General features: G+C 37.8%; 1 protein-coding gene across 2 annotated transcripts in view; it reads left to right on the top strand.

Annotated features, from left to right (window-relative positions):
- SRFBP1 (serum response factor binding protein 1) overlaps positions 1-22808 on the top strand; it is a 79244-nt gene that overhangs the window by 20179 nt on the left and 36257 nt on the right. For both annotated transcript variants that reach the window (XM_075079831.1, XM_075079832.1), the window contains exons 2-3: positions 8646-8734; positions 9687-9759. In XM_075079831.1, the coding sequence (XP_074935932.1) occupies positions 8646-8734; positions 9687-9759 (162 nt within the window). The remainder of the gene's footprint in view (positions 1-8645; positions 8735-9686; positions 9760-22808) is intronic.

Raw genomic sequence — 22808 nt, forward strand, 5'->3', positions numbered from 1 at the left:
ATAATTAATGCAAAAAATTACACAGATTGTTTGTAAGTCAGTATAGTTAAGGCATGGTGTTATACTTCAGATTCTGCAAGTAATGTAGGGATTCACAATATTGCCATGGGAGCAGTGTTCTCTTTTTCATCTGCTTTTAGGAAGTTCACCATTTGCAGAGAAAAAAGGGGAAAACGCCCTCACTACTTTAATTACTTAATCATGGGGATTCATCCTGGTAATTCTTATGTGACTACTGTATCTTCTGCTATTACTGTCATCTTGTGAAATCAAAGCATAGGGGGGTGTGAAATTCACATGTGGCTTCTAGCTAGAGCTCTGGTCTAATTAAGAACTCCTCGACATAGAAACCCATTGATTTTTGCTTGGCTGTGTTGACTGCCTTGATCACATCCCCCTGCAACATTCTATGGAAATATTTTTAGCAGAGTGCTAGCTGGGGGATTTCAAACTCATGTCCAGCTGATCAATTAAATACAGGGTTGCCTTCAGGTGGTCCTCTTTTTTGGAAGACTTGTGTAATTTTTATTTCAATGTGGTGACCTGTGCACTGACTTATCTAATATAGCACCTTTGGGCTAGTTTATCGCAGTTATTTCTTATCTGGACATTTACAACTACTGCTGTTTGTTTAGGGTTTAGAAATGTGTCTAGCCAGCGCATGATCCTGGTTTGGACCTGAGAGCTCAAACGGTTTCTGAAGTACAACACAGAGCCTGACTCCATACCATGAGACACCGACTTTGGAGCAGTAAATCCATTAAATTTTGGTCTTTGGCAATGGGCAAGTAATTTGAGACTAAGCTTACTCTCTCCCAACTATCTGAGATATTTGGAATTGCTTTTCAAAACCTTGAGAAGAAAATTATCTTTGCTAGCTGTCCGAGTACTCATTATGGTTTCTACTCAGAGAAATTGTGCTAGAAATGACAACTGTTCTCCATACAGGGGGAAATGTGGTTCTATAGTGAAAAAAGAAACTTGTATTTCAGTGCTTCAGTTGAGAAAGTACAAAGAAAGCAGCATGGACAGACTGTGGAGAAAGGGAACTCACAAGGGGTGTGTGCATTACTCTTCCCCTGAGAAAGGTGGGAAGTGTGGCATGGTGGGCAGTGTGCTTTTCCCCATTCATCCCATTTAGCAACCCACCTTGGGAATGTGATGGGGGGTGTGCCCAGAGGTCTGAGAGGCTGCAGGTGTTTTGCTTTGTGGGTGCCACCAGCTAGTGATGGTGCTTCTGCCTGTTTTGGGCAGCAGGGAGCTATATTTTAATCCAGAAAAAGTTGCCTCAATTTCATGAACTTATCTACACTTTGTTAGATGTATTGTGATATAATTCAGTCCACTTGGTTTGAATCTGTTTGCATGTAGCTGAAGATGGCAAAGGCAAGATTAATGCTATGTTAGTATGGCACTGAAGAAGCTGTGTTCCTTAGTGCACTCTGTGCTGGGATTTGATCCTTATATTAAATACAGGAATAGCTCATTGGTCATAGTCTGGCTTGTTGTAGCCCATCTTTCTGCCTCCTTCTGTACATTTTCACTTTGCCCTTTTGTCCCGGAACTAGCTGGCTTTCATGCGACCATAAGGGGAAGCAGTTTGGGAAACTGATCTGGCTGAAACTCACTTTTTTTTTTTGGTTAGGTTAGGATGCGTGGGGTTTATCTTTTTCGTGGATATATGTATTTGTGTAGAACTGTAGTGGAACTGAACAACTGAACCCTGATACTCCATATAGGTGCATTTACGTTGTTCTTGGTGCCTTTATCTCCCTACTTATATATGTTTTTATAATGCAAATATATAAAGCTGTAATAAGACTAAGACTGGCTATTTCTAGATATTTTGACATGTATAAAATACATATTTTAATATAGTGATGCTTTTTCTAAAAAAGAAAAAAGCAAACTTGGCAATTCCTAAGTTTTCCTAAGAATCTAAAAATCGTTAGATCTTTGAAGCTGACATTCCAGATAATAGAGAGAAATATTTGTAATGAAGTTCCAGAAACATTTTTTCACTTAGATTATTCACTCAAAAGATTATGTACTATTGTTAGTTCTGGCTAATATGTAATCCAGCTGCAGGTGTTTTGAATTTTAAAATTCTCTGTTGCCAAATAGCACCAAAAATTAACGTTTAGAATACTCTAAATAAACTAGAATACTCTGTTGCCATGGTAATTTCTTGGTTAGAAGACTGCCAAGTAACTATAAAATGAAACCAGTGCTTTTGGTGTGCCCTAAAATAAGGAAAAGGGAGATGATCAGGGAGAACTGAAACATTACTTAGTTCCATGTTTTTCTTGTAGGTGTTGGAGACACCTTGAATATTTAACTTAAATATATTTCACTTTTTTTTAGCTGATTTTCCTGCTTTGATAATTGTTGCCTAATCTAAGCAATATACAAAACTGTTTGTGTTTTTAATTACTTTTTCTGCTTTGTACTTCAGCAGTGCTACTTAAGCTTGAGGGGGTTCAGAACCAAACTTTTTACTGCAGTAAAATCAAAAAGCTATTGTATAATTTTGGGCACATGTAAATAATTTTTTTCCTTTTGCTTTGAGCCAATTTGATCTGAGTGGATCAGACTCACTTCAGCCTGTTAGGGTTCTCTTGGCGTGAAAGGGCTCCACTAGGGCTGAGGTATAGCTTGTTCCTACAATTTCATTTATCATTATCGTTCACTCACTAGACCCAGTCTGTGCAGGTATGTGGTAATTTGCTGATAGTGATATGATCAGGTGTATTTAAAACAGATTCTTTCCTGAGACAGAATTTACAAGGTAGATTCTTGATGTTTCCTCATTGTCATTCCACACTCAGGTGTGACCTTCATGTCAGATAAAGCCTGTGATCCTTGAGAGCACAGGAAGAAACTGAAGCAGAAAAGCAAACTCAGAACTAGTTACAGAACTTGCTTAGGAATGATATCTTTGAACTGCAAATGAAATTTTTTTGCAATTGTGTCTGGACCTTGAAGTCAATCTTCATATAGGAGAGGCTTCACTAGGCTGGGGGAGAAGAGGGAGGCCTCTGTTTAATGCATGTGTGTTCATATAAGATTATGGATAGTTCAGAACACTATAAACTCTTACAATGAGTTTTTTCACTGGATGAGGTTAGGTACAGTGTCCTTCCTTGAGCAGGACAAAAATGATTTGTCTTCTCTGGTTACTTGTACAAGGACTAGGACTAGACTGTGTGCTGGCATAAAGCAGAAGTAGATGAAGAAACTCTAGTCTGTCTAGTGCTGGTTGTTTAAGGATTTAATAATTTGTTTAAGTGCATTATTGGGTCAGGACCAAAATGTTCAGCACCTCATGGGCTCAAGTCCAAGGAGAACAGTTGTATGTGCTCCAAGCTGCGCAGAGGAAAAAGCCATGGCCATCAGTTTATTGGCTTTCATGCATTTTGGATAGCTGGGGCCAACTGCGTAAGTAAACTTTTATTAACTTTGAGTTAAGAAGAATTTAAGATATTCTGGGTCTTTCAGGTGTTTTCATGTACAGTATTAGCTTTTGTACATGGTAACATAAAAAAACACTTTTCCTAATGTAAACCTACACAGTTCTAGTATTTCAGTGTTTTTGAGTACAGTATATTAAGTCGTGGGCAGAAACATGCGACTGCTTTATTTTTTTCTTAATCTATTGGATTAATATTTTTTGAAGAATGGCTTTGTTTTGGGGTGTGTTTTTGGTCAAGTATAGTTGGTACTATAGTTCAGAGTAGACACGTACCTTTCTTGATACATCCACAAATCTTTAGTCACACTTTCCTTTATTTTTTTTCTAGCTGGCTGAACACTAGCTTAGTTTGGAGGCATGTTGCCTGTACAGACCTCGAAACAAGTTTCAGAAGTGGCCAAGTATAACATTTTATTCTAATGTAGTGTTCCTTTGAGAACTTTGCTGCTGTTGTCTTAAAAACATGAAGGCAAATACCTTTGACTAGTCATGTGAATTTGAATGTAATAGCACACCTATGCTGTTGTTTTGTCCGCATTGCTTGATGTGCTTTTGTTGCCATCACCAATATGAGGACTGTTCGTAGTGATTTACATTTTCAGAACCTATACCAGATAGTTTTTTGATTCTTTCACCTAAAAATACCTTAGGTGTCTCTTCAAGAAACTTGAAGATTTTTATAAAGGGTGTTTTGCAACAGCTTAATTGTGTGGGAGGCTCTTAAAATAACTTTCTGTTCTAATACGTGTGCATTTTGTCTTGTATTGTATATGATAACCATGTCCCATTAATTTAAAAGGGATAATGTATGTGATCAGAAGCCCTTTCCAGCAAGTCCAATGCTGATTCAGGCACCGATTCTGCCCTTCCAAGATTTTTGTTAGTTGAAATTCAGTGATTTGTAATTGACTGAAATATCAGTATTCAAATTAAACTATCTTCTTGCAAAAAAAAAAAAAAACTTAGAAGGAAACTCAGAGATCAAAGGTAAGATTAAACAATCATGTATCAGTTTCTCTCCCTTTACTTCCCCTGCTTAGCCATGCTGAGGGTTGGGGAAGGCTTGGCTGGACTGCCACATAAGATAAGAAGGCAAAGTGGCTAAAGCTGTTGGTTTGTCCCTTCCTCAGCTGTATATTCAGGATTAAATATAGTTCTTATGATGCCTTTAAACACACAATTGTTAGATGCATTGTTTGCTGGAAATTATCCTCTTGGTTTGACATGTACTATGCCAAGTGTACCCATCCGTCCAAATCGAGTCACTTTTTATTGCCAGATACTGTCACTACTAACAGTGAGGACTGGGAGCTGATTTAGTGTAGGCTGTGCTAAAGTCAGCAATTCCTGTTATAATCCCCCTGAGTAATGTGCACTCCTTCCGCAAAGGTAAATTGCAGGAGAGGGTTTCTAGTCCTGTCTGGCTAGTAATCTGCTGGTCCCATGCTGTGCTCTTTGTTTGCCCTTTCCCTCTTGAAACAGCAACAGCTACTGTCTGCCTGTGGCTTGAAATGGCTTGTGTGCAGTTGGCTAGTATGCATCGTGTTTTGTGGCAATGCTCACTGTAGGTTGAAGGCTGTTGGGGTGGTAGAAGCCTCTCTTTGTGGAATACCTACAGCCATGGATTATTTTTGCATTTCATCTTTGTTTAGGATTTGTAGTAAAATGAATACGTCTAGTGTGGAAGGCACGGTGCAGAATGGATGTAGGGGTTTTGGGTTGGGGTTTTTTGTTTTGGTTTTTTTTGCTCTGGGTTTTTTTTTGTTTGTTTTTATAGCCATAGTTTTGAAACATGTTCATGTGCTTTCAGGCTAGTATGTGGTACTGCCTGGGCTTGTTTTTAAAAGTTACTTCATTTCCCCTATGATTTCTTTTAGCTTTAATAATGTATATATTACCTATATCTATCCTTACTTTTATATTACCTATTCTTACTTTTACATTATCTAGTCTTAATATTTAAGAGTTGTAATTAATAAATATTTATTAATCATTAATAAACATGGATATTTGTTAGTATTCATAAATAGTAATGGCCTAAATGCCTTTTAGATAATGTGTTCCAACAGAATAAAGAAATGTCTTCAACAAGGTAAAGCATCTCTTGTTCTTTGTTGCAAGGAATCCTTGAAGTGGTTATTTTTGCTTACAGTTGCAGGCTTCCTGAACTTTCGGGAAACCTAGAATGTGTTCCTATCTATAGAAGAAATTGTTTGCTTTGAGATTTGCCTGTATTTATAATTATTCTTTTTTATTTACTGCATCCTCTTAAGTAGATTAGAAGTCCTTATTACCCTGTTGTAAAGCATTGGTTAGTCTGACCCTGATTTATACTGCAGCCTTTCTAAATTTCAGTGCAAAGACTTCTTCTTTTCTATTTGTCTTTTCTTAAGCTGTTTATAAAAAATAGCTCACTTATTATGAGCAAATATTATTATTTTTCAAAATCCGCTACTGGTTTTGGTGGGGATTTTTGGTTTTTTATTATTTACTCAAGAGGAAGTTGCCTATCTCACTTTGTAACATGAGAGGCAGATAGTTCAATGAGTCCTAGGAGCCACCCTGGTGGTCTAAGCCCCATTGTTTCAGGCACATTGTAAATCTAAAGCAAAACTTTTTTGATTTCTGTCCCAAAGAGCTGACTGCTTTCTTGAGAACTTTATGAGTACTTCCAAGAACACAGTTGATGCATACTGTCCCGTGTGAAAGAAGTGACTGTGGGTTACATAAATTGATATTCCTTGTCTGCCAAAGAGCGAATACCTTCCCTCATTCCTGCTGTCATATGCCTATACAGCCTTCATTGGCTGGCAGTGGGGGAGGCTGCGTTTTGGCTCTCCTAGGCCCTGGAAACATGCTGTGTCTGCATTAATATTTCTATTAAAAAATACATTACAAGATATTTTTTGAGAGAAAGTTAAATATACTTAGTGTGTGGATACACAGTAACTAGTATGTAAAGTATGAGTTATTTAAATTCAGGTGTTCTTCTAGCATGTGGATGTTTCTAATGGTTATTTTAAAAAAAACAATCAAAAACCCAAAACAAAACAGAACTCCCCTCCCCCCCCAACTTTATAAGAAGGCATATCCGGTTTGCCTATGAAGTGCCAAACACTTTGAACATACACAGTATCTAAGAGGTATTCAACCAGAATATGCTTTCTTTTCGTCCATTTAGAAGATGCAGTATGTGGAGCTATGATAGTTTCATTCAATATCTTATAAAAAGAAATGTTTACATGCTGACTTGGCAAATGGTAATGTTAAGGATTTCTTCCTTAAAGCATGGAGACTTGAGCAGTGCTGCTGTCTAGCAGAGACTTGGCACCTGGTTTCTGCTGTTAACTGGAGTAGAAGTGCTCATAGGTAGAACTGTGTGCACAGTTATTTTCACCTGAGTAACGGAGATAAGTACTGACATTTGCTGTACAAAGTTTAGAACAGGAGACCAATTTTAATTGTCATTCATGTCCCCAAAACCTTCTTTGCCTTTTCCCTTCTCTCTGTGCAAGTGCCAGTAATGCTGCCCCGGTACAGTTCCCCTGCCTTACCTTTTGGTGGAGCGATGCTCCCCATGCTTCCCCGGCAAAGGTGGGGCTGGGAATCGGCACGTGTCCCTCTCTAGAGATTGTTCTGCTCTGATTGATGCAGCCTTCAGTAGAGCCACTGCTGAGTACAGTTCAAGGCTCAACAGCTCACTTGTGTTGGTAACCTGGCTACAAACATAATCAGGTGTGCAAAATATGTAGGAGCTTTTGTTTTGGGGGGCTTGTTGTTGTTGTGGGGCTTTGATTTTTTGGTGGATTTTCTGGTGTTTTGTTTGTGTTTTTGTTTTTATTTTTTTGTTTGCTTCATTTTTTAACTAAATGATATAGTCTCACCTTTGTGGTCTCTGCACAGGGGATGTATAGTAGCCAGGCTTCCCTTCATAGGTGTGAAACATTTCTCTGTGAGCTTTGAAGGTTTTTTTTTCCCCCCCACTCTGTTTTTTGTTCAAGCTTGATGCAGGCTTATAACACTAATATTCGTGGTGGAGCTGACTTGATGGTACAATTACTATCAAACAATCATTTTGATGTTATCTCTGAGAAATTAGAAGACAAAATACAAATCTGAGGTAAAGAACTTCCTTGAGAAGGAGGTGCCAACTTATTTTGACACTTATTCAACTGGATAAATTTAAGATAAATTTGCCTTTTTGTCAGGAAGACTGATTTTTTTGTTTTAATATTCCATATTTTGTAAGTTTAGCTGTTAAATACAAAATATTAATAGAGGTAGTGAGATATATCTGAATAAATAAAGGAGGGTTTTTTCAGTTGTAAAAAAAGCAGGGTTATAAGTGACTGCTGACACCCTGTATCACCAAAATGTGCATCATTGACATGACAATGTCTAGGCCTAAGGTTTGCCATGATGCAATTTAATAGCAAAAGATTCCAAAGATTTGTATGTTTGTACTATCTGTCTAATAATAATAATTAGAATTCTGTTTCTTTTATTTAAGGGTGAGAAATAAGACCAAAACATCATTTTCAAGTTTTCATTAATACTGTCTACTTTGAAATACGTTTTGGGAGCAGAGTACTGGGTACCATAGGAAGTTGAAAGAGGCTGTAGTGAGTTGGAAATCACTTTGATTTAATTTTCAACAAAAATCCATTCAAATATGCATATCTCAAATTCTGTTCTATAATAAACAGTGTTTAGTTTGGGAGTCTTTCCTTAATCTTCCAAAATGTTTCATAATGAAAGTGCTTTTATGCATTATGTACTAATGGAAAAGTACTGGTGCTGTTTCACCAGGACAAAAATAAACAAAGTGAAGGCAAAAGGTGAGTCTTTTTCAAATCTCTAGCTCAGTCTAGCTCTAAGAATAATATTAAAGTATGGCTAGTTAGGAATGTCTTGTCTTCTGTTTAGACCTCAGACACATTTTTAGACTGTTGGTTGTTCTTCCTCTGATATTTATGGAAGCAGTTGGATTTTAAGTGAAATCTGAATTCATTTGAACTGGGATTTGGTTAGCAGGGGAATGAACTCTGCTTTTAAAAATAGGGTTTTTTTGATTGAACACACTTCTAAAATGTAAGTCCATGTAATTAATCTATTGTATATGGAAGCTAATCAAGGAGAACAGGCTTTGTAATATCTTCCATCTTTCTGACAGGTTGTGAAGATGAGAAAAGATGTGAAGAAGGCCAGAGTCCTGACTATTCGCAGACTAACCAGACACATCGGGAAATTAAAGTTGAAAAAGTCAGTTCTAAGTATCAATGGTGTTGTCGTGTGTTTTTAAATGAGACAGTGTCTTAATTGTTTCCCCAAAAACATAGAAGTAGGAGAAACATGTGCTGCACTTAAAACTTAAGGCACTATGATGCATACAGTCTACTTGTCTTATTTTTACATCACTTTACGTAGACCAAAATTACTAAGTAAAAAGCAGAATTGGGATAACTTCTTTTAAAGGGATTTAGTGTATTGGAAGCTAATCCCAATCACTTACAGAACCTTTTACAGTACTTCTAAAAGTGTCAGGTTTGATCTTTTAGGTTATTCTGCTGTTGAACGTAAGTTGTGCAACACTTTCTCACTGCAGTTGTCTGCAAGGTTCTGTAGCAAAAATATTGTTTGCACATACATACAGGTCATACTTGTTTTTTAATAATTAGTATTAATTAACATTTAATTAAAGAGGTAAAACAATATTTTGTAGATTATGTTTTTAAAGATAACTGGCCCAAAGTAACTTATGGCGTGTCTTACTGGAGATGGTATAAGATACATCTGTTACTGTGTTCAAAGTGTAAATTGAGCATACCCTTCTCCCACAGTTCTAGCAAATTGTGCACAATAAGAAGTAAACCCAATGATCTGTTATATTTAAATATTACAGATCTTAGAATATAATTATATTTGAGGTGTCACTGTCTCCTATGTATTATTGATAGGAATTATAGTTACTATTTTCTAATAAAGTAATATTTGTCTGTCTTACTATTCTGGTAAATCCTCTGGTTTTTTTCCTCTGTTCAGAACAGCAGAAGCATTAGATTATGTTCAACTCTTCGCAAAAATGTTCATTTAACAACAAGGCAATGTCCTTATGCTCACTCTTGTGATATTTTTATTTTGCTACTTAATATTAGCTCACAGTGAAATGAACAAAACCCAGATTTTTTTTAATAAAGACAGACTTCATTTGCAGGGGTTCAGAAGACTTGAAATTAAAGAACCAAAAACGAGTTGAGAGATTGATAGAAGAAATCCATGCCATGAAGGTAATATGATGTTTAGATACTTAAATATTAGAGGCAATTAATTTTAGTAACAAAAAGCTTTGTCTGTTTTCTGGGGCTGCATTACTGATACTTAACTGATATATTTCCAGAGCCAGCTTGGTCATTACTGTAACACAACTGGAAAATTATTAATAGTTGCATAGTTTCATGTTTGCTGCATCTGTCGAGATGTTAGACAATTTGAGTCTTAAGCTTGCCAAGGTAAACATGAATTTGTTTAGAAATGTGTGGTGCTTGAAGTTTTTACTGTAACAGTTAAATTGAAGAAATTAAGTTCTCATGCCAGTCAGAGGTATGGAAGGCATTTTGTGTGCCTGACAATACAGTATCCCCATCATCAGTTCTCTTAGCTCTAAGTATGATGCTACTTGTATTTTACTTTCAAGTTCAAAGTTCTGTAGTAGTTTGAAATTTTAGCTGCAAGGGAATGGTAATGCTTGAGTCAGACCTTTATCTTCAGCCTTGCTGTCAGCTGATACAGGTTTTGTATCTTATACATTATGACATATCAGCAAATGCTACAGAAGTTTTATAACTTCCTAATGTTTGTACTAGTCATATGTCAGTTTTGACTAATACTGCTTAAAATTGTGTTTGTTGAAATGAGGTACAAATTCCAGTCATAATGCTTGAGCGCAGGAGTTCTGAATAGGCCGAGAACACTGTTTTCACATAAAATGGCGGGTTTGTTTGTTTTTCCTTCATGACTGTAGTGATTAAATCAACCTTACCATTGTGTGTGGGTTTTTTGTTTTATTGTTGTTGGGTTTTTTGTTTGTTTTGGTTTTTTTTTTAAGGCTTTCTGCTTTGGGTTTTTCTTTCTTTTTCCTTTTCTGATCCTCACACAGATCTTAGTCTTCCAAAAGGCTGGTGACTAGAAAGGCTTCACTGACCCATTTAGATGTGCTTTGTGCCAGATTCATCAGGTGGAATTACAGGGTGTTTTAGTGCTTACAAAACAACTGTCCTCACAAATCAGTAAAGGGAAAAAGAAAATGGGCAACACGATATTAAAGGGTAAAGCACAGGTCAAGCAACATAACAGTCATATTGAGGCATTCTGCTTTTCTGGCTTACCATCAGTCTTAAACTCGGTGTTGTAATTGTTCTTTTTTTTTTTTGATGACACATTTTTGTGTCTGTTGGAGCATGATGAGAATTCTGGGTGGTGTAGCACTAAGCTTACAAGCCCATGTCTCACAGGGCTTCTGTGAGTGCTCCTGAGAGGGTTTCACTGCAGGATCCATTCTGCTGAACACATCTCCCAGCAGCGTTCGCTGTGTCCGCATTGTCCTTTTCCTTCCGGGATTGGCTCGTGCAGACATCTTACAGGCTAACTGCACTCAGGACTGTATTAGTCAAGTATATTCAAGCTGTTTTCTTCAGTTGGCATTAATGAGTGCAGGACTTGTGTTTACTTCAAGAGCGATTGTCGAGGATAGATTTGTGCTCTGGAGAGCTGAAGGCAAACAAATTTTGCTTTGAAATAGTTTATAGGAAGGGAGGAGTCTTCAAAGTGAGCAGCTGAGAGGAAGGGCACTCGCACTGCAATGGTCTTGCACTATCAGGCAAATAGCATTGCCTCAGTTATCGGAGATTGTGCTGTAAGTGGTTTTTATTGTTAAAAAAAATGCACCCATATATAACAATAACATTTTTATAGCAAAAAGGTTGGTTTTCTTGAGGTTTTTAGTCTCCAAAAATGAACAAATAGACTCTTACTAGCTCTACAGTGTATTTGTTTCTTAGTCAAAAGAAAAAATCCTGTTTCTTATGAATCACAGCCTAAAAAGCACTAGTTGTTTACAAATTTTTCACCACTGTTGATTTCTAAACTAAGAAGGCTTTTTAGAGTTGGCATAGAAATACTCATTTAGCATGGAAGAGTAACAAGACAGCCTTCACAGAAATCACTGATATTATTTGAGATAGTGGGAGATTTTATATTGGTGTAACATTACCCCCAGCAACCTTTTGTCTTAAGTTGTTGATCACAGGATTCATAAAGAACTCTTTGCATAATCTCAATGGATATTTTAGAATTCTTATAAAAGAATGGAGAGAATAGAAATGGTTGATAAGGTAAATAGGTAAGCAGTCTACAAAGTTGCAACTTAGAGCAAGCTTGTATTATGCAGACTATTCTAGCAGTTTTAGTGGGTGGACCTGAAACACTTGTCAGAAGACATGCAGATCCTTTCAAAACTTATTGACTGCGCGTGCAGAATATAGGAATTGATCATTTTCTGTTTAACATGCAGAAACAGTTCATAAACTTCTACTTAACATGTTTCATGTAAGAAAAAATGTCTGCCTTCTCTCTTACTGAATGTTTAGTCTTGAGGAGTATAGCAAGCTGCAAAGAGAAGTTCAGCTGAAAAGACAAAAAAAACCAACAAAAATAATTATACCAGCCAAAGTGGTTTGGAGCCAGAAAGTGAATGTTACACCAGAGTCTAAGAGCATGTGTATTTTCAGATTAAAAGATTTATTGAGATGGCTACTTACAACTTCTAGGACTTCTTTAGTGATTGGACAAAGATACGAAGGGTTGCTGTAGATTGAAGAAAATACATCTTAGAAAGAAAAGGAAAATAGTACAATTTTTTTCTCACTTTTTTCCCAGTTGCCGAAGACAGCACACCTCTTTCTAAATACACATTTTTCTTCCTTCAGTCAAGAACAGACCCAGATCATCCTTCCCCTACCACATATCCAGAAAAAAAAAAAAGCCTTTTGGGGACTGCTGGCATGAGCAAGGCCTTTTGTCAAGGACTTCTATGTATCCTGATGTCCTCAGAAGGCATGAGAGGGGAGGATTCAATTTCACAGGGAATTTGTTTCAAGCTCAGGGAAGAGAGAATGAAATTCTGGGACCTTAACACAGTTGTCTGTCTTACTGAAGTTTTTAATGTGATGGCTTAAGTTTCTCTTACTCGGGGGGGGGGGGGGGGGAGGAATCTGAGGGTTGATATCTGAATAAGGGAGAATTCCTTGCTGCCTTAAGAACTACATTTCTGTATTCAGCTCCCAATAAACTCACAAACCTTTTGTACTAGTTCATTTACTTGGGGAATCTGTGTCTCAGTCAGCACACTGTTTCAGTATGGCTGCTGCCACTTCATTGAACAACTGTTACCTTTCATCCAGACTGTAAGGGAAAAAAAAAATCAACGCAATTGCTTGATGCTTGATTGCTTGATGGTGCATCTGTTGTTAGAGGCTGGCTGCCTGCAGCTCAGCAGGACTTTTAAAAACTGCTGCTGTACTGAATATGACAAATGTTAACTTTCAGTTTCAAGATTTTAACTTCTTTCCAGTGTGGAACTTTACTAATTACAATCTGATATTATAGAAAGGAGAAAATGCTTGCGATTATTTGATGACTCTAGTCTTATCACTAACTCTTGGGGATGTTTTTTCCCTGTCTTTGAGTAGACACTAAACAGACACTGCTGACATCATTTCACTGTAAATATACTGTTTCTTAGGACTGCAAATAATTAGATGCTCACTTTTCAGGTTAAATACTTGTGTCTATGTCTACTTTTTTTAAATCATACACACACACATGCACAGTTTTACATATATTGAAAACCTAGGAAGTGTTGATGCTTGGGTGTATTAAGAAACTTTTGTTATTTGAATTTGCAAATAGTATATATTGTTGTGTTATTGTTGGAATGACATTTAATTCTTGATTCTATGTTTTCTTTGTTAGAACTGGATATTAAAAATAATTGCAAATAAAATTAATAATATCTGAAGCACAACAATCAGAAGTAAACATTGTGGGAAATGAGAGCAGTTTAAAATTCCAGCTACGTGGATGCAGGAACTGGGTTAATTGTTTGCAGGAGTTCTCAAAGCTATTGGAATAGTACGCTGTTTTTTGAGTTCTTCAGGTTTTGTTTTGCCAAAACTGTATAAAATATTTATTTAATGATTCATGAAAGATGGGAAAAAAGAACAGTATGAACCTTTCTAGTCCTTCTACTACACTACTTTTTTAAAATACAAAATTGTGTATACTTGCAGGAATTCTTTTACTTGTTTGTCAGGCTTGATGGTACTGTCAAAATAGATTAATTTTTCCATTGTAGAGTACTTCTTACCACTCTTAGGAAGCTATGATACTAAGAAGTTTCTTTACACAGAAATAACATATTGTCTAGAGATTTCTTAGCAATGTGTAGCTTACCTTGAATTGTTTAAACTTACTGGCTGAAATTAGGTCTTAATATAACTTTATGTGTATTTAGGAGTAGTTTTTGCCTTTCTCTTACAACAAAAACATTGGTATTATGGCAGATGTTGCTATAGCAATATCGGGTTTGGAGGATGCCCATTAATGAGACATGGAAGAAAGGCTATTTGCAGTACTTGAAGGGAACATGTCTTTCAGTTGTTGGGAAAGAGCAGCAGTTGGTTATCAACCACTGTTAAATGGAAAGATATATCACTATTCTGAAAATCATCACTAGAGAAGCAGAAAAGTCAGTACAATGTTTTTGTTTTAATACACTTAAACCACAATATTTATCATAGAATAATGAGTATAGTACAAGAGATACAGGAAGAAATAATGCTTCACCCTAAATTATGTACCCTCAACTTTATGTTTTAGCAAGATATGAACAGAAGTAGAGTTAAGTATGAACTCCGGTATCACTGTCAAGCTTTTGAAAGCCAAATTGTTTTGTAAAGGAGGAGCTTCAGTCTAAAGGATGTTTTCACAATCTTTGGCCTGGGAATAAAAATCATCCAATTTCATGAAATTAATAGTGTTATGGTTGAGAAAGGGCTTTTGCTCAGGACTGGGTAACTGATGATTTTAGAGTAGGTCAGCCTAAGGAGCTTGAAAGATCTTTCTTCTAGTACGGTCTTTTTGCATGGAATTTCTGTATCCTGTAATACCAGGCTTTTTCAAAACACCTTATTTTCTTCTAAGAGTAGTGGTTTATTTTTTGGTCAATGCTTTCATCTTCTGTAGCCTTGGTTTCAGTTAACATCTCCCTGTGAAATTGTCTTAAGAGTGAGGACTAATGTACTTCTTTTCAGTTTTGTTCTTTCTTTCTCCTAGAGTATGTTTCCAACGACAGTCTTGCATACTTTCATAAAAGATAGAAGACTTTCATGGTAATGTTATAGAATCTACAACCTTCAAAGGTTTTTGAAAGAGTAGTGGGACACTCTTAAACTCTAGTGTGGTTGGCTTAGGAAGGGTCCTTGATGGTTCTCAACAAAAGACAGAGGCGGGGTGGTCCAGCTTTCACGGTGAGACCATTTCAGGGAAGGAAGAAAGGGTAGAACTTGAAGTCATTCAGCCCTCCTTCAATGGAGCATTGCAGATCCTTGCTTTGGCAAGTGTCTGACTTGTTATCCATGTGTGATGCATTTTCTGCAGTAATGCAGGAAACTTGGTGCTTTGGGTGGTAGACAGATCCGTTTGTGCATTACTCATGCATACATGCATGAGAAGTCAGGCAATTTTAGGAAACACTGAATTTTACTACTTGTGTTCTCAGCAGCACATTATAATTTGTCAGTCACATTACATGGCTCTTTTAGGCAATATATGCCCTAGTAAGGCAGATTATTTTTGTTATACAAATTCTGAATATTAATTTAATTGATAACCAGATTTCTGTCAGGGCTGAAGTAGAAAGCTCTTCCAAATAGGAAACACAACGTAACAGAAGATGACGGCATGAATAAACAATGTGTTCCTGAGCCCAAACACAAAATGTCCAAAGTTGGAAGCAAGAACAGACTACCTGGGAGGAATGTAGAGACACTGCCTGAATGTACACAGATAGTGTTAGAAAATACAAAATTCAGATGGATTTCCAGCTAGTGAGGAATATGAAGGTCTGCAGGAATGGCTTCTGTAAGTACACTGGTAGCAAAAGTAAAGCTAAAGGAAAATAAGGGTCCACAGCTCAGTGACAGGGTATGGAGAAGGGTCAGGTATTCAGTGGCTTTTTTGTCCCCTCTTGTTTTTTACTGGTCAGTTCTGCCCTTTGGCTTCTCAGTTGCCAGAGCCTACAAGCAGAGTCTGTAGGATTGAAGTGTTACCCACAGCAGAAGATGATGCTGTTAAGGAATGCATAAGTCAGACATATACAAGTCCATGTGACCAGATACCTTGTACTTGGGGTGCAGAAGGAGCTGCATGTCATGGTAAGGCTGCTTTCATCATTTTTGAGAGGTCACAATAATTGCAAAAGATCACTGATGTTTGGAAAAAAGCAAGAATCATGCTTAACTTCAAGGAGGATCTGAGCCAATATAGTCAGTCAGTCTCAGCTTAGTCTCTGGGAAGGATATGGAGCAAGTCTTTCTGGGAGCTAATTCCGGGAACAGGAAGATGACTGCAAATAGCCTGAATGGATTTACCAAGGGCAAACTGTACCTGACTGACGTGATTATCTTCTGTGATGAGGTGACTGTCTGTATGGACAAGAAGGAAGCAGCAGATGTTGTATACCTTGACTCCAGCAAAGCCTGTGACATAATCTCTCATAATCTCTTTATAGCCAAGGTTGAGCCAGGAAAACAAGGAAGGGAAAACTGCCCTTTATGTGAGAGACCAGTAGGAATTCATGGAAGTCTGCCTTGGGATGGATATTGAGCCAGTAAAAAGCACAGAGATCAGCATTACCAGACAGATTAACATGGGTGATAATACTGTGAGTATCTGCTACACAGCACCTGATCAGAAACAAATAATAGAATCATAGAATCATTTAGATTAGGAAAGACCTGTAGATCATAGAGTTCAATCATAAACCTAACACTGCCAAATCCCACCATTAAACCATGTCCCTAAGTGCCATGTCTTTTAAATACCTCCTGTGATGGTGACTGAACCACTTCCCTGGGCAGCCTGTTCCAGTGCTTGAGAACCCTTTTGGTGAAGAAGTTTTTCCTAATGTCCTATCGAAACCTCCCGTGGTGCAACTTGAGGCCACTTCCTCTACAGTCACCTCCCTACAGCCTCGTTTCAGGTGGTTGTAGAGAGCAATAAGGTCTCCCCTCAGCTTCTCCAGGCTACAGAACCCCAGATCCCACAGGTGCTCCTCATAGGACATGTGGTCCAGACTCTTCACCAGCTTTGTTGCCCTTCTCTGGACAAGCTCCAGCAAAAATATGAAGTATAAGCAGCTGATTGGGCATCGACAGCCTATATTTACAATGAGGAAATCACGTTTGCCTGACCTGGTAGCCGCCTTCTACGGTGAGGTGATTAGCTTGGTGGGCAAGAGGAAGAGTGGGTGTTTATCTCCACGTCCGCAAAGATTTTGACAGATATCCCATAACATCCTCGCAACCAAACTGCAGTAGCAGGGACTAGGTAAAGAGACAGTGAGGTGGATCAAACACTGGCTGGACTGCAGAGCAAAAAAAGTTTTGATAGCAGCGCAAAGAGGACCTAACTGGAGGCCACTAACCGGTAGCATAGTGCAGGGTTCAGTCCTGGGGTGAAGAGTATTTAACATTTTCCCTGAGGGTAGGGCAGAGCACATGCTCAACAAGTTTGCAGAAGATAAAAAATGGGGAAGAGTACACCAGGTGGTTGTACTGCCATTCAGAGGGACGTGGGCAGGCCGGAGAAATGGTCAGAGAGGAAGCAAATCGCATGAAGTTTAGCAAAGTAAACATCAAGTCCTGCCCCTGGGTTGCCGTAAACCCTTGCACCGGCCTGTGCTGGAGGCTGACATACTGGAAGGCAACTTAAGAGGCAAGGACGTTGGTGTCCTGGTGGACAGTGGCTGACCACGAGGAAGCAATGCACCCTCATGGCAAAGAAGGCGGGCACTCTCCTGGGTTACATGAGGAAAGGCGTTGCCAGTAGGTTGAGGGTGGTGATCCTTCCCCTCTACTCCGATGTGGTGAGAGACATCTGAAGTGCTCAGTCCAGCTCTGGGCTCCCCAGTGCAAGAAAGACTGGACATCCTGGATCAAGTCTAGTGAAGGGTCTTGAGGATGACTATGGGACTAGAGCGTCAAGGAGCAGGTGAGAGAGCTGGGACTGTTCAGCCTTGAGAAGGCTCAGGGGGATCTTATCAACGTGTATAAATACCTGATGGAAGTAGTGGCACCCACTGATAGGACAAGAGGCATTGGGCACAAACCGGTAATAATAACAAAACGTAGGGTATAAGTAAGCTTTGGGTGTTTATTTTTCTATTTTGAAACAGAACCTAGGTAAGTGATGGAAAGGAGGGTCTATGTAGTTCTTGACTGATCAGTGTTTCTGATGCAAGTCTCAAGTCTTTGCCTTTTTTTGAGCAACTTTAGTGCCATTTCTTAGGGGATCATATCAGTGGCAGAATCTAGAATTTAGGTTTTCATATACACGAATAACTGTGCTATACTGTAGAGTTACCTTCCAAAGACTGTGTGGAACGGCATCGTAAACAGTATTGAATGTAGGTAGCTAGATCAAGTGCTTGAGAATACACTGTGTGGAGCAGTACCATACCTCTACTTGTCTGGACAGTGGAATTTAATACTGTTTTAATTGATAAACTTGTGGCTCTTCCGCTCTGTGCTAGTTTGTATTATTGAACTGGTGCTACCAGTAAATAGACCTGTTTCACAAAAGACGTAAGCAAGCGTGCCTTGCTCCATTTTCCATGCAAAACTGGCAAAGATGTTTGTATGACAATCAATGTCTCATGACCAAAGGTGGGGAAGAAAGCATCATGTATTTCTGTACTTAATTGGTTGTGGCATAGTGTTTTATCATTCTTTCCGTATGAATATTAATGCATCTTGGGCGTTGGATTAGAAGGGAAAAGGGGTTGGTTGCTGTAACTTCAAGGTAAAGGTTTTGTCTCTTCCACTTTTACAATATGCTCTCCCTCCAGCTCATCTATCAGGGTTATCATGAGAGATGGTTGAGTGTGCTCACTGATACTTTTTACTTCTTTCTAATTACGAAGTTCCATGGAATTCCTCTCCTGTGGTATTGTTGTAGGAGGTAATTCCTCAGTAATTCATGAGCATTTTGTTTTGGAAGTATTATGAGGTTTTGATGCTGAACAAAGTCATACTTGAAAAAACTTTTTTCCTTCTGTTTCTGAAATGAAAAACATTACATTAACAGCGAAATAATGAGCAGAGACGATGTTGCACTTCCAGAGAGAAGTAAAGGAACCTGAACAAGTATAAGTTATTGCTGGAGCAAATGCTGGTTTATCTAATTGCTCTCCATGCCAAAACAGTAAGGATGTTGCTTCTGTATGTAATTTACTTCATGGGTATTTCATTTACACCTGTCTACCAATATGTACATGTGCTTATCCTCAGAAGCAAATGATGACAGTGTTTTTTATCAAAACACAAATGTTTTGGTCTTTGTAGCTGAGGTGGAGTAAAAGTATACAGAAGTAGTGATGAGCTGAATGACTGTCTGCTGGGCTTCCTTTCTCAGTGTTTGAGGTCTGAGGGTTGGATCTTGTTATTCTTGATTAATAAGAATGAGGGAGGAATGCCTTGTTAGGAGACTACATAACCATGTCTCCTCAATATACTCACTTGCTTTGAATATTCCTACCTACTGCCTTTTTCTGACACAATTCTTAAAATAGTGAGAAGGCAGGCTGGTATACTCACTGACTTTTCTGTTCTTAATCTTCATAGCGTTTCATATTATTTTCACTGATATGCTGCTTCCATTCAAGTTTATGCTAAAATGAGAAACCCCATATTTAATATACTGTTTTCGGAAGTCAGTCTCCCGTTTGCTGCTCTTGCAGGGTCAAAATATCTTAACTGAGCAAGCTTAACAATCTCAGCATGAGGAAGCTCTAGAACATGATACAATTTTTTCTAGGTAGCAAGCATAAAACAATACTTAGAATTGTAAGGAAAAATGAGAGAAGAATGTGGCAGGGAAATCTTTTACTGTAATTTTAATTTGGAATGAGAAAACTGGCAGCCATTCCTACTGTTTTATTTCATTATGATAACAGAAGAAATTGTTTTTTAATGCCAAATACTGCTTTGGATTGCATAAAAAAAGCTGGGCTGCATTTCTTAAATATAAATGTTCAGTAAAAATATCACCAGCTTCATTTTCAAGACTTCATCATTGACAAGATACTTAAATAGAAGCAGTTATTATGTGCTTTTCTTTTTTATGCACTAGATGCTTACTTACAAAGTGAAAACAGATCACAAAGGCAGCTTTTTGTTGGATTAGAGACAACTTAAGGAAAATATTAAAGTAGGTTCTAAGTAAAGATTGTCAGCTATCTTAAAAATATGGCTTGCAGATGAAGCTTTTTTCTTGAGTCTTGCATAAGAATTTTACTATTTTGTTTTTTTTAAGAATGCAAAATAAGCTATTTTCGCTTTTTAAAAAATATGGTTTGCAGCTGAGACACCATCTCCTTTCTGAATTCTGCATAAGTACTTTTATTGTTTATTTTAATAAAGAGGCAACCTTTGCAGTAGAACAAAAAACATATTAATGCAACCCATATGCCTTATATTATTTGAAAATTGAGCAGTGACAGCAAACCAAAACACTTACTATTATTCAAAATAATGACAGAAGTGTCAGCATGTTTCTAAACTCATTTTGAAAATATTTATGCATATTCCAAATAGATACTTTTTTTTTGTGGTTTACTTATTTCATCATCCCAACATGTATTTCTATTTAGTGCGCCTACTTGGGCCTCTTCATTAACCTACTCCATAGTTCACCTGAACCTGAGATAGGAAAGAATGCTTCTGTAAGCACTGCGTACCTTTTCTTCACATTTTGGCCATCCCAAGCTGAGGTGTACTAATAGTTGCCAAATAAGATGGTCCTTGTGAGATTTCTGAGGCAGTTCTAGTTAATTATTGCTGTAGACTAGCTGGTCCTTGTACTTAATTTATTCTGGAGAACCTAAGAAGAATATCTCCATTAAATACTGTTTAATCAACTGTTCTTTTGGGGACTCTTTCTTCTGAAGAAATTCCCCACAGAAATTAGGTCTTCTGTTCTTCACAGCTATAAAAGAAATTATTCTTGAATATTGTAGTAAAGGTTTCATTCTTATTTATTCTAATTGGAAGGGTTGGGGGGAAGAAAAAAGAAATTGGAGACCTAATGTAAGTGTCTTTATAGTCACTTGGAAACTAATTAATTCAGAGTGGTGACCGCAGCTGCTATGACTCCTTATTCCAATTGATGCTTTTGTGTGTAAAATCTTATTTCCCCCATGGTTGCCTGCTCCTTACAAAAAAAATATATAAAGTCTGTTCTGGGAATGTAATACTAATTTAAATATGACTTCAGTGCTGGACAGACACATTGGCACTTTTATTAAAGAATGGACTTAGTCAACACATGGATGAATAGGATGGGCAGAATAATTGTACCTTTAGGAGGTGAAAGTCATGCCTTGCAGACCAGTGGGATTTCTTTGAGGGAATAAATACATACAGTAGATGTTTTTGAGTCTGTATATTGTTTTAAATGCCCAAAATGCCATTGTCCAGCTTTCACCAAAGCCTCTGGTGGTTTTTTGTGGTTTTCTTTTGGGTTTTTTTAAGAAAAGCTGTTCATGGATATGAGTTTTTTTCTTCAGTCACAGAGCTAAATATAAAAAGTGGAAGAGAGAAATAGATGGTTAGCTTTCATAGAGTTGGAAAGCTAACAGTGGAGGTCTGCGGAGATCAGTGTGGGAAATGATTCAGAAAAAAAGAATGAATGACAGAGCTTGATCGTCCAAAATTTCAGGGTAATGAAGATACCAAGACACTGCAGAATAATATTACAAAACTAACTGTGCAGTCAAATGACTAAAGAAGTTCAGTAGTGGTAAATGCAAAGTCATGCATGTGGTGGTGAGAATTACGTTTCCAATGGTTCATTTTCACTGGTTCGAAATTGGCTATTACCAGTGAGGAGGTGGATGTTGGAGCTACCATAGATACCTGTGTGAAAATGCTATACTGCTATTTGGTGTCTTCAGAGAGAAGGCAGTCTGTTCCTATCTGAATCAATTGTTTTACCATATACTGCATAAGCCTTCTTAGTGTATTAAAAAAAAAAAAAAGTAAAAAAAAAAAAAGAAAACTAATAGATGTATAAAGGAAGGTGTCACAGATCCGGCATAAGAAGGTGTAACAAATTGGAATAGGATTCCCCGGGACGAAAGGTGAACTACTGATGTTGGAAGTTTACATGGTTCATGTATTTGTCCTATGTAGTTCTTCTGCACTTGGTATACCAAGATTTTGCTCAGGAGCAGCCAATTTGGAAATCTGCAGGTACTGAAAAGAATCATATACTTCATGTCTTGTTGCCAGATCTTTCCTTTCCACCTTTCTGTCTTACCTTGGGCAAATGAGGTTTGTCTTGCTCAGGTTTCAGGATCTCTAGGAAAGGACAAAAAGCATTCATTTTCTTCCCCATGGCACTTTAAGAAGAGGCTGGAGGGGGAGTACTTTTCCTGGAGATCGTGCAGACCGGCAAAGGGAATGGAAAAAACGAATTCTTTCTTTCTCCATTGTGTCTAATATTTGAACTCTTTTTCTTTTATGCCCTCTAGAAGCAGGCAAATGGACTGTGTATATGGCTTTCTGTATTCATGCTTTTCCACCTTTTCCTTCATCTCTCCGCATTCTTCTGTCTTTATTCATTTCTGGTTCCATACCTATTTCAAACCAGAATCTAGCGGCTGGGGATTACTAGCTGGATTGCACCCGTTTGTCAGTCACTTTCTTCATTGGGAATGTTTGTGAGAATATAGCACATCCTTTTCCTGGCTGCTTTGGTGGCAGTCTTGCTGGCTCAAGCTCCTGCTGGGAGAAGAGGCAAAACTGAGAAAGGCAACTTTCTGCTAGCTGTGCATAGCGTCCCCTTCTGGCAGGTAATCCTGTTTTTCTTAAATTTTTACAAAAACAGTTTGTCTGGCAACCAGTAATTCTGGCAATGGTTATGAATACCAGGGATAGTAATTCAAAACTGAAGATAGTTTCAGCCAACACAGGGCTGCTTGGAAATATATTAACCCTGA

Source organism: Phalacrocorax aristotelis, chromosome Z (assembly GCF_949628215.1).
Source record: "Phalacrocorax aristotelis chromosome Z, bGulAri2.1, whole genome shotgun sequence".
Classification (NCBI taxonomy): domain Eukaryota; kingdom Metazoa; phylum Chordata; class Aves; order Suliformes; family Phalacrocoracidae; genus Phalacrocorax; species Phalacrocorax aristotelis.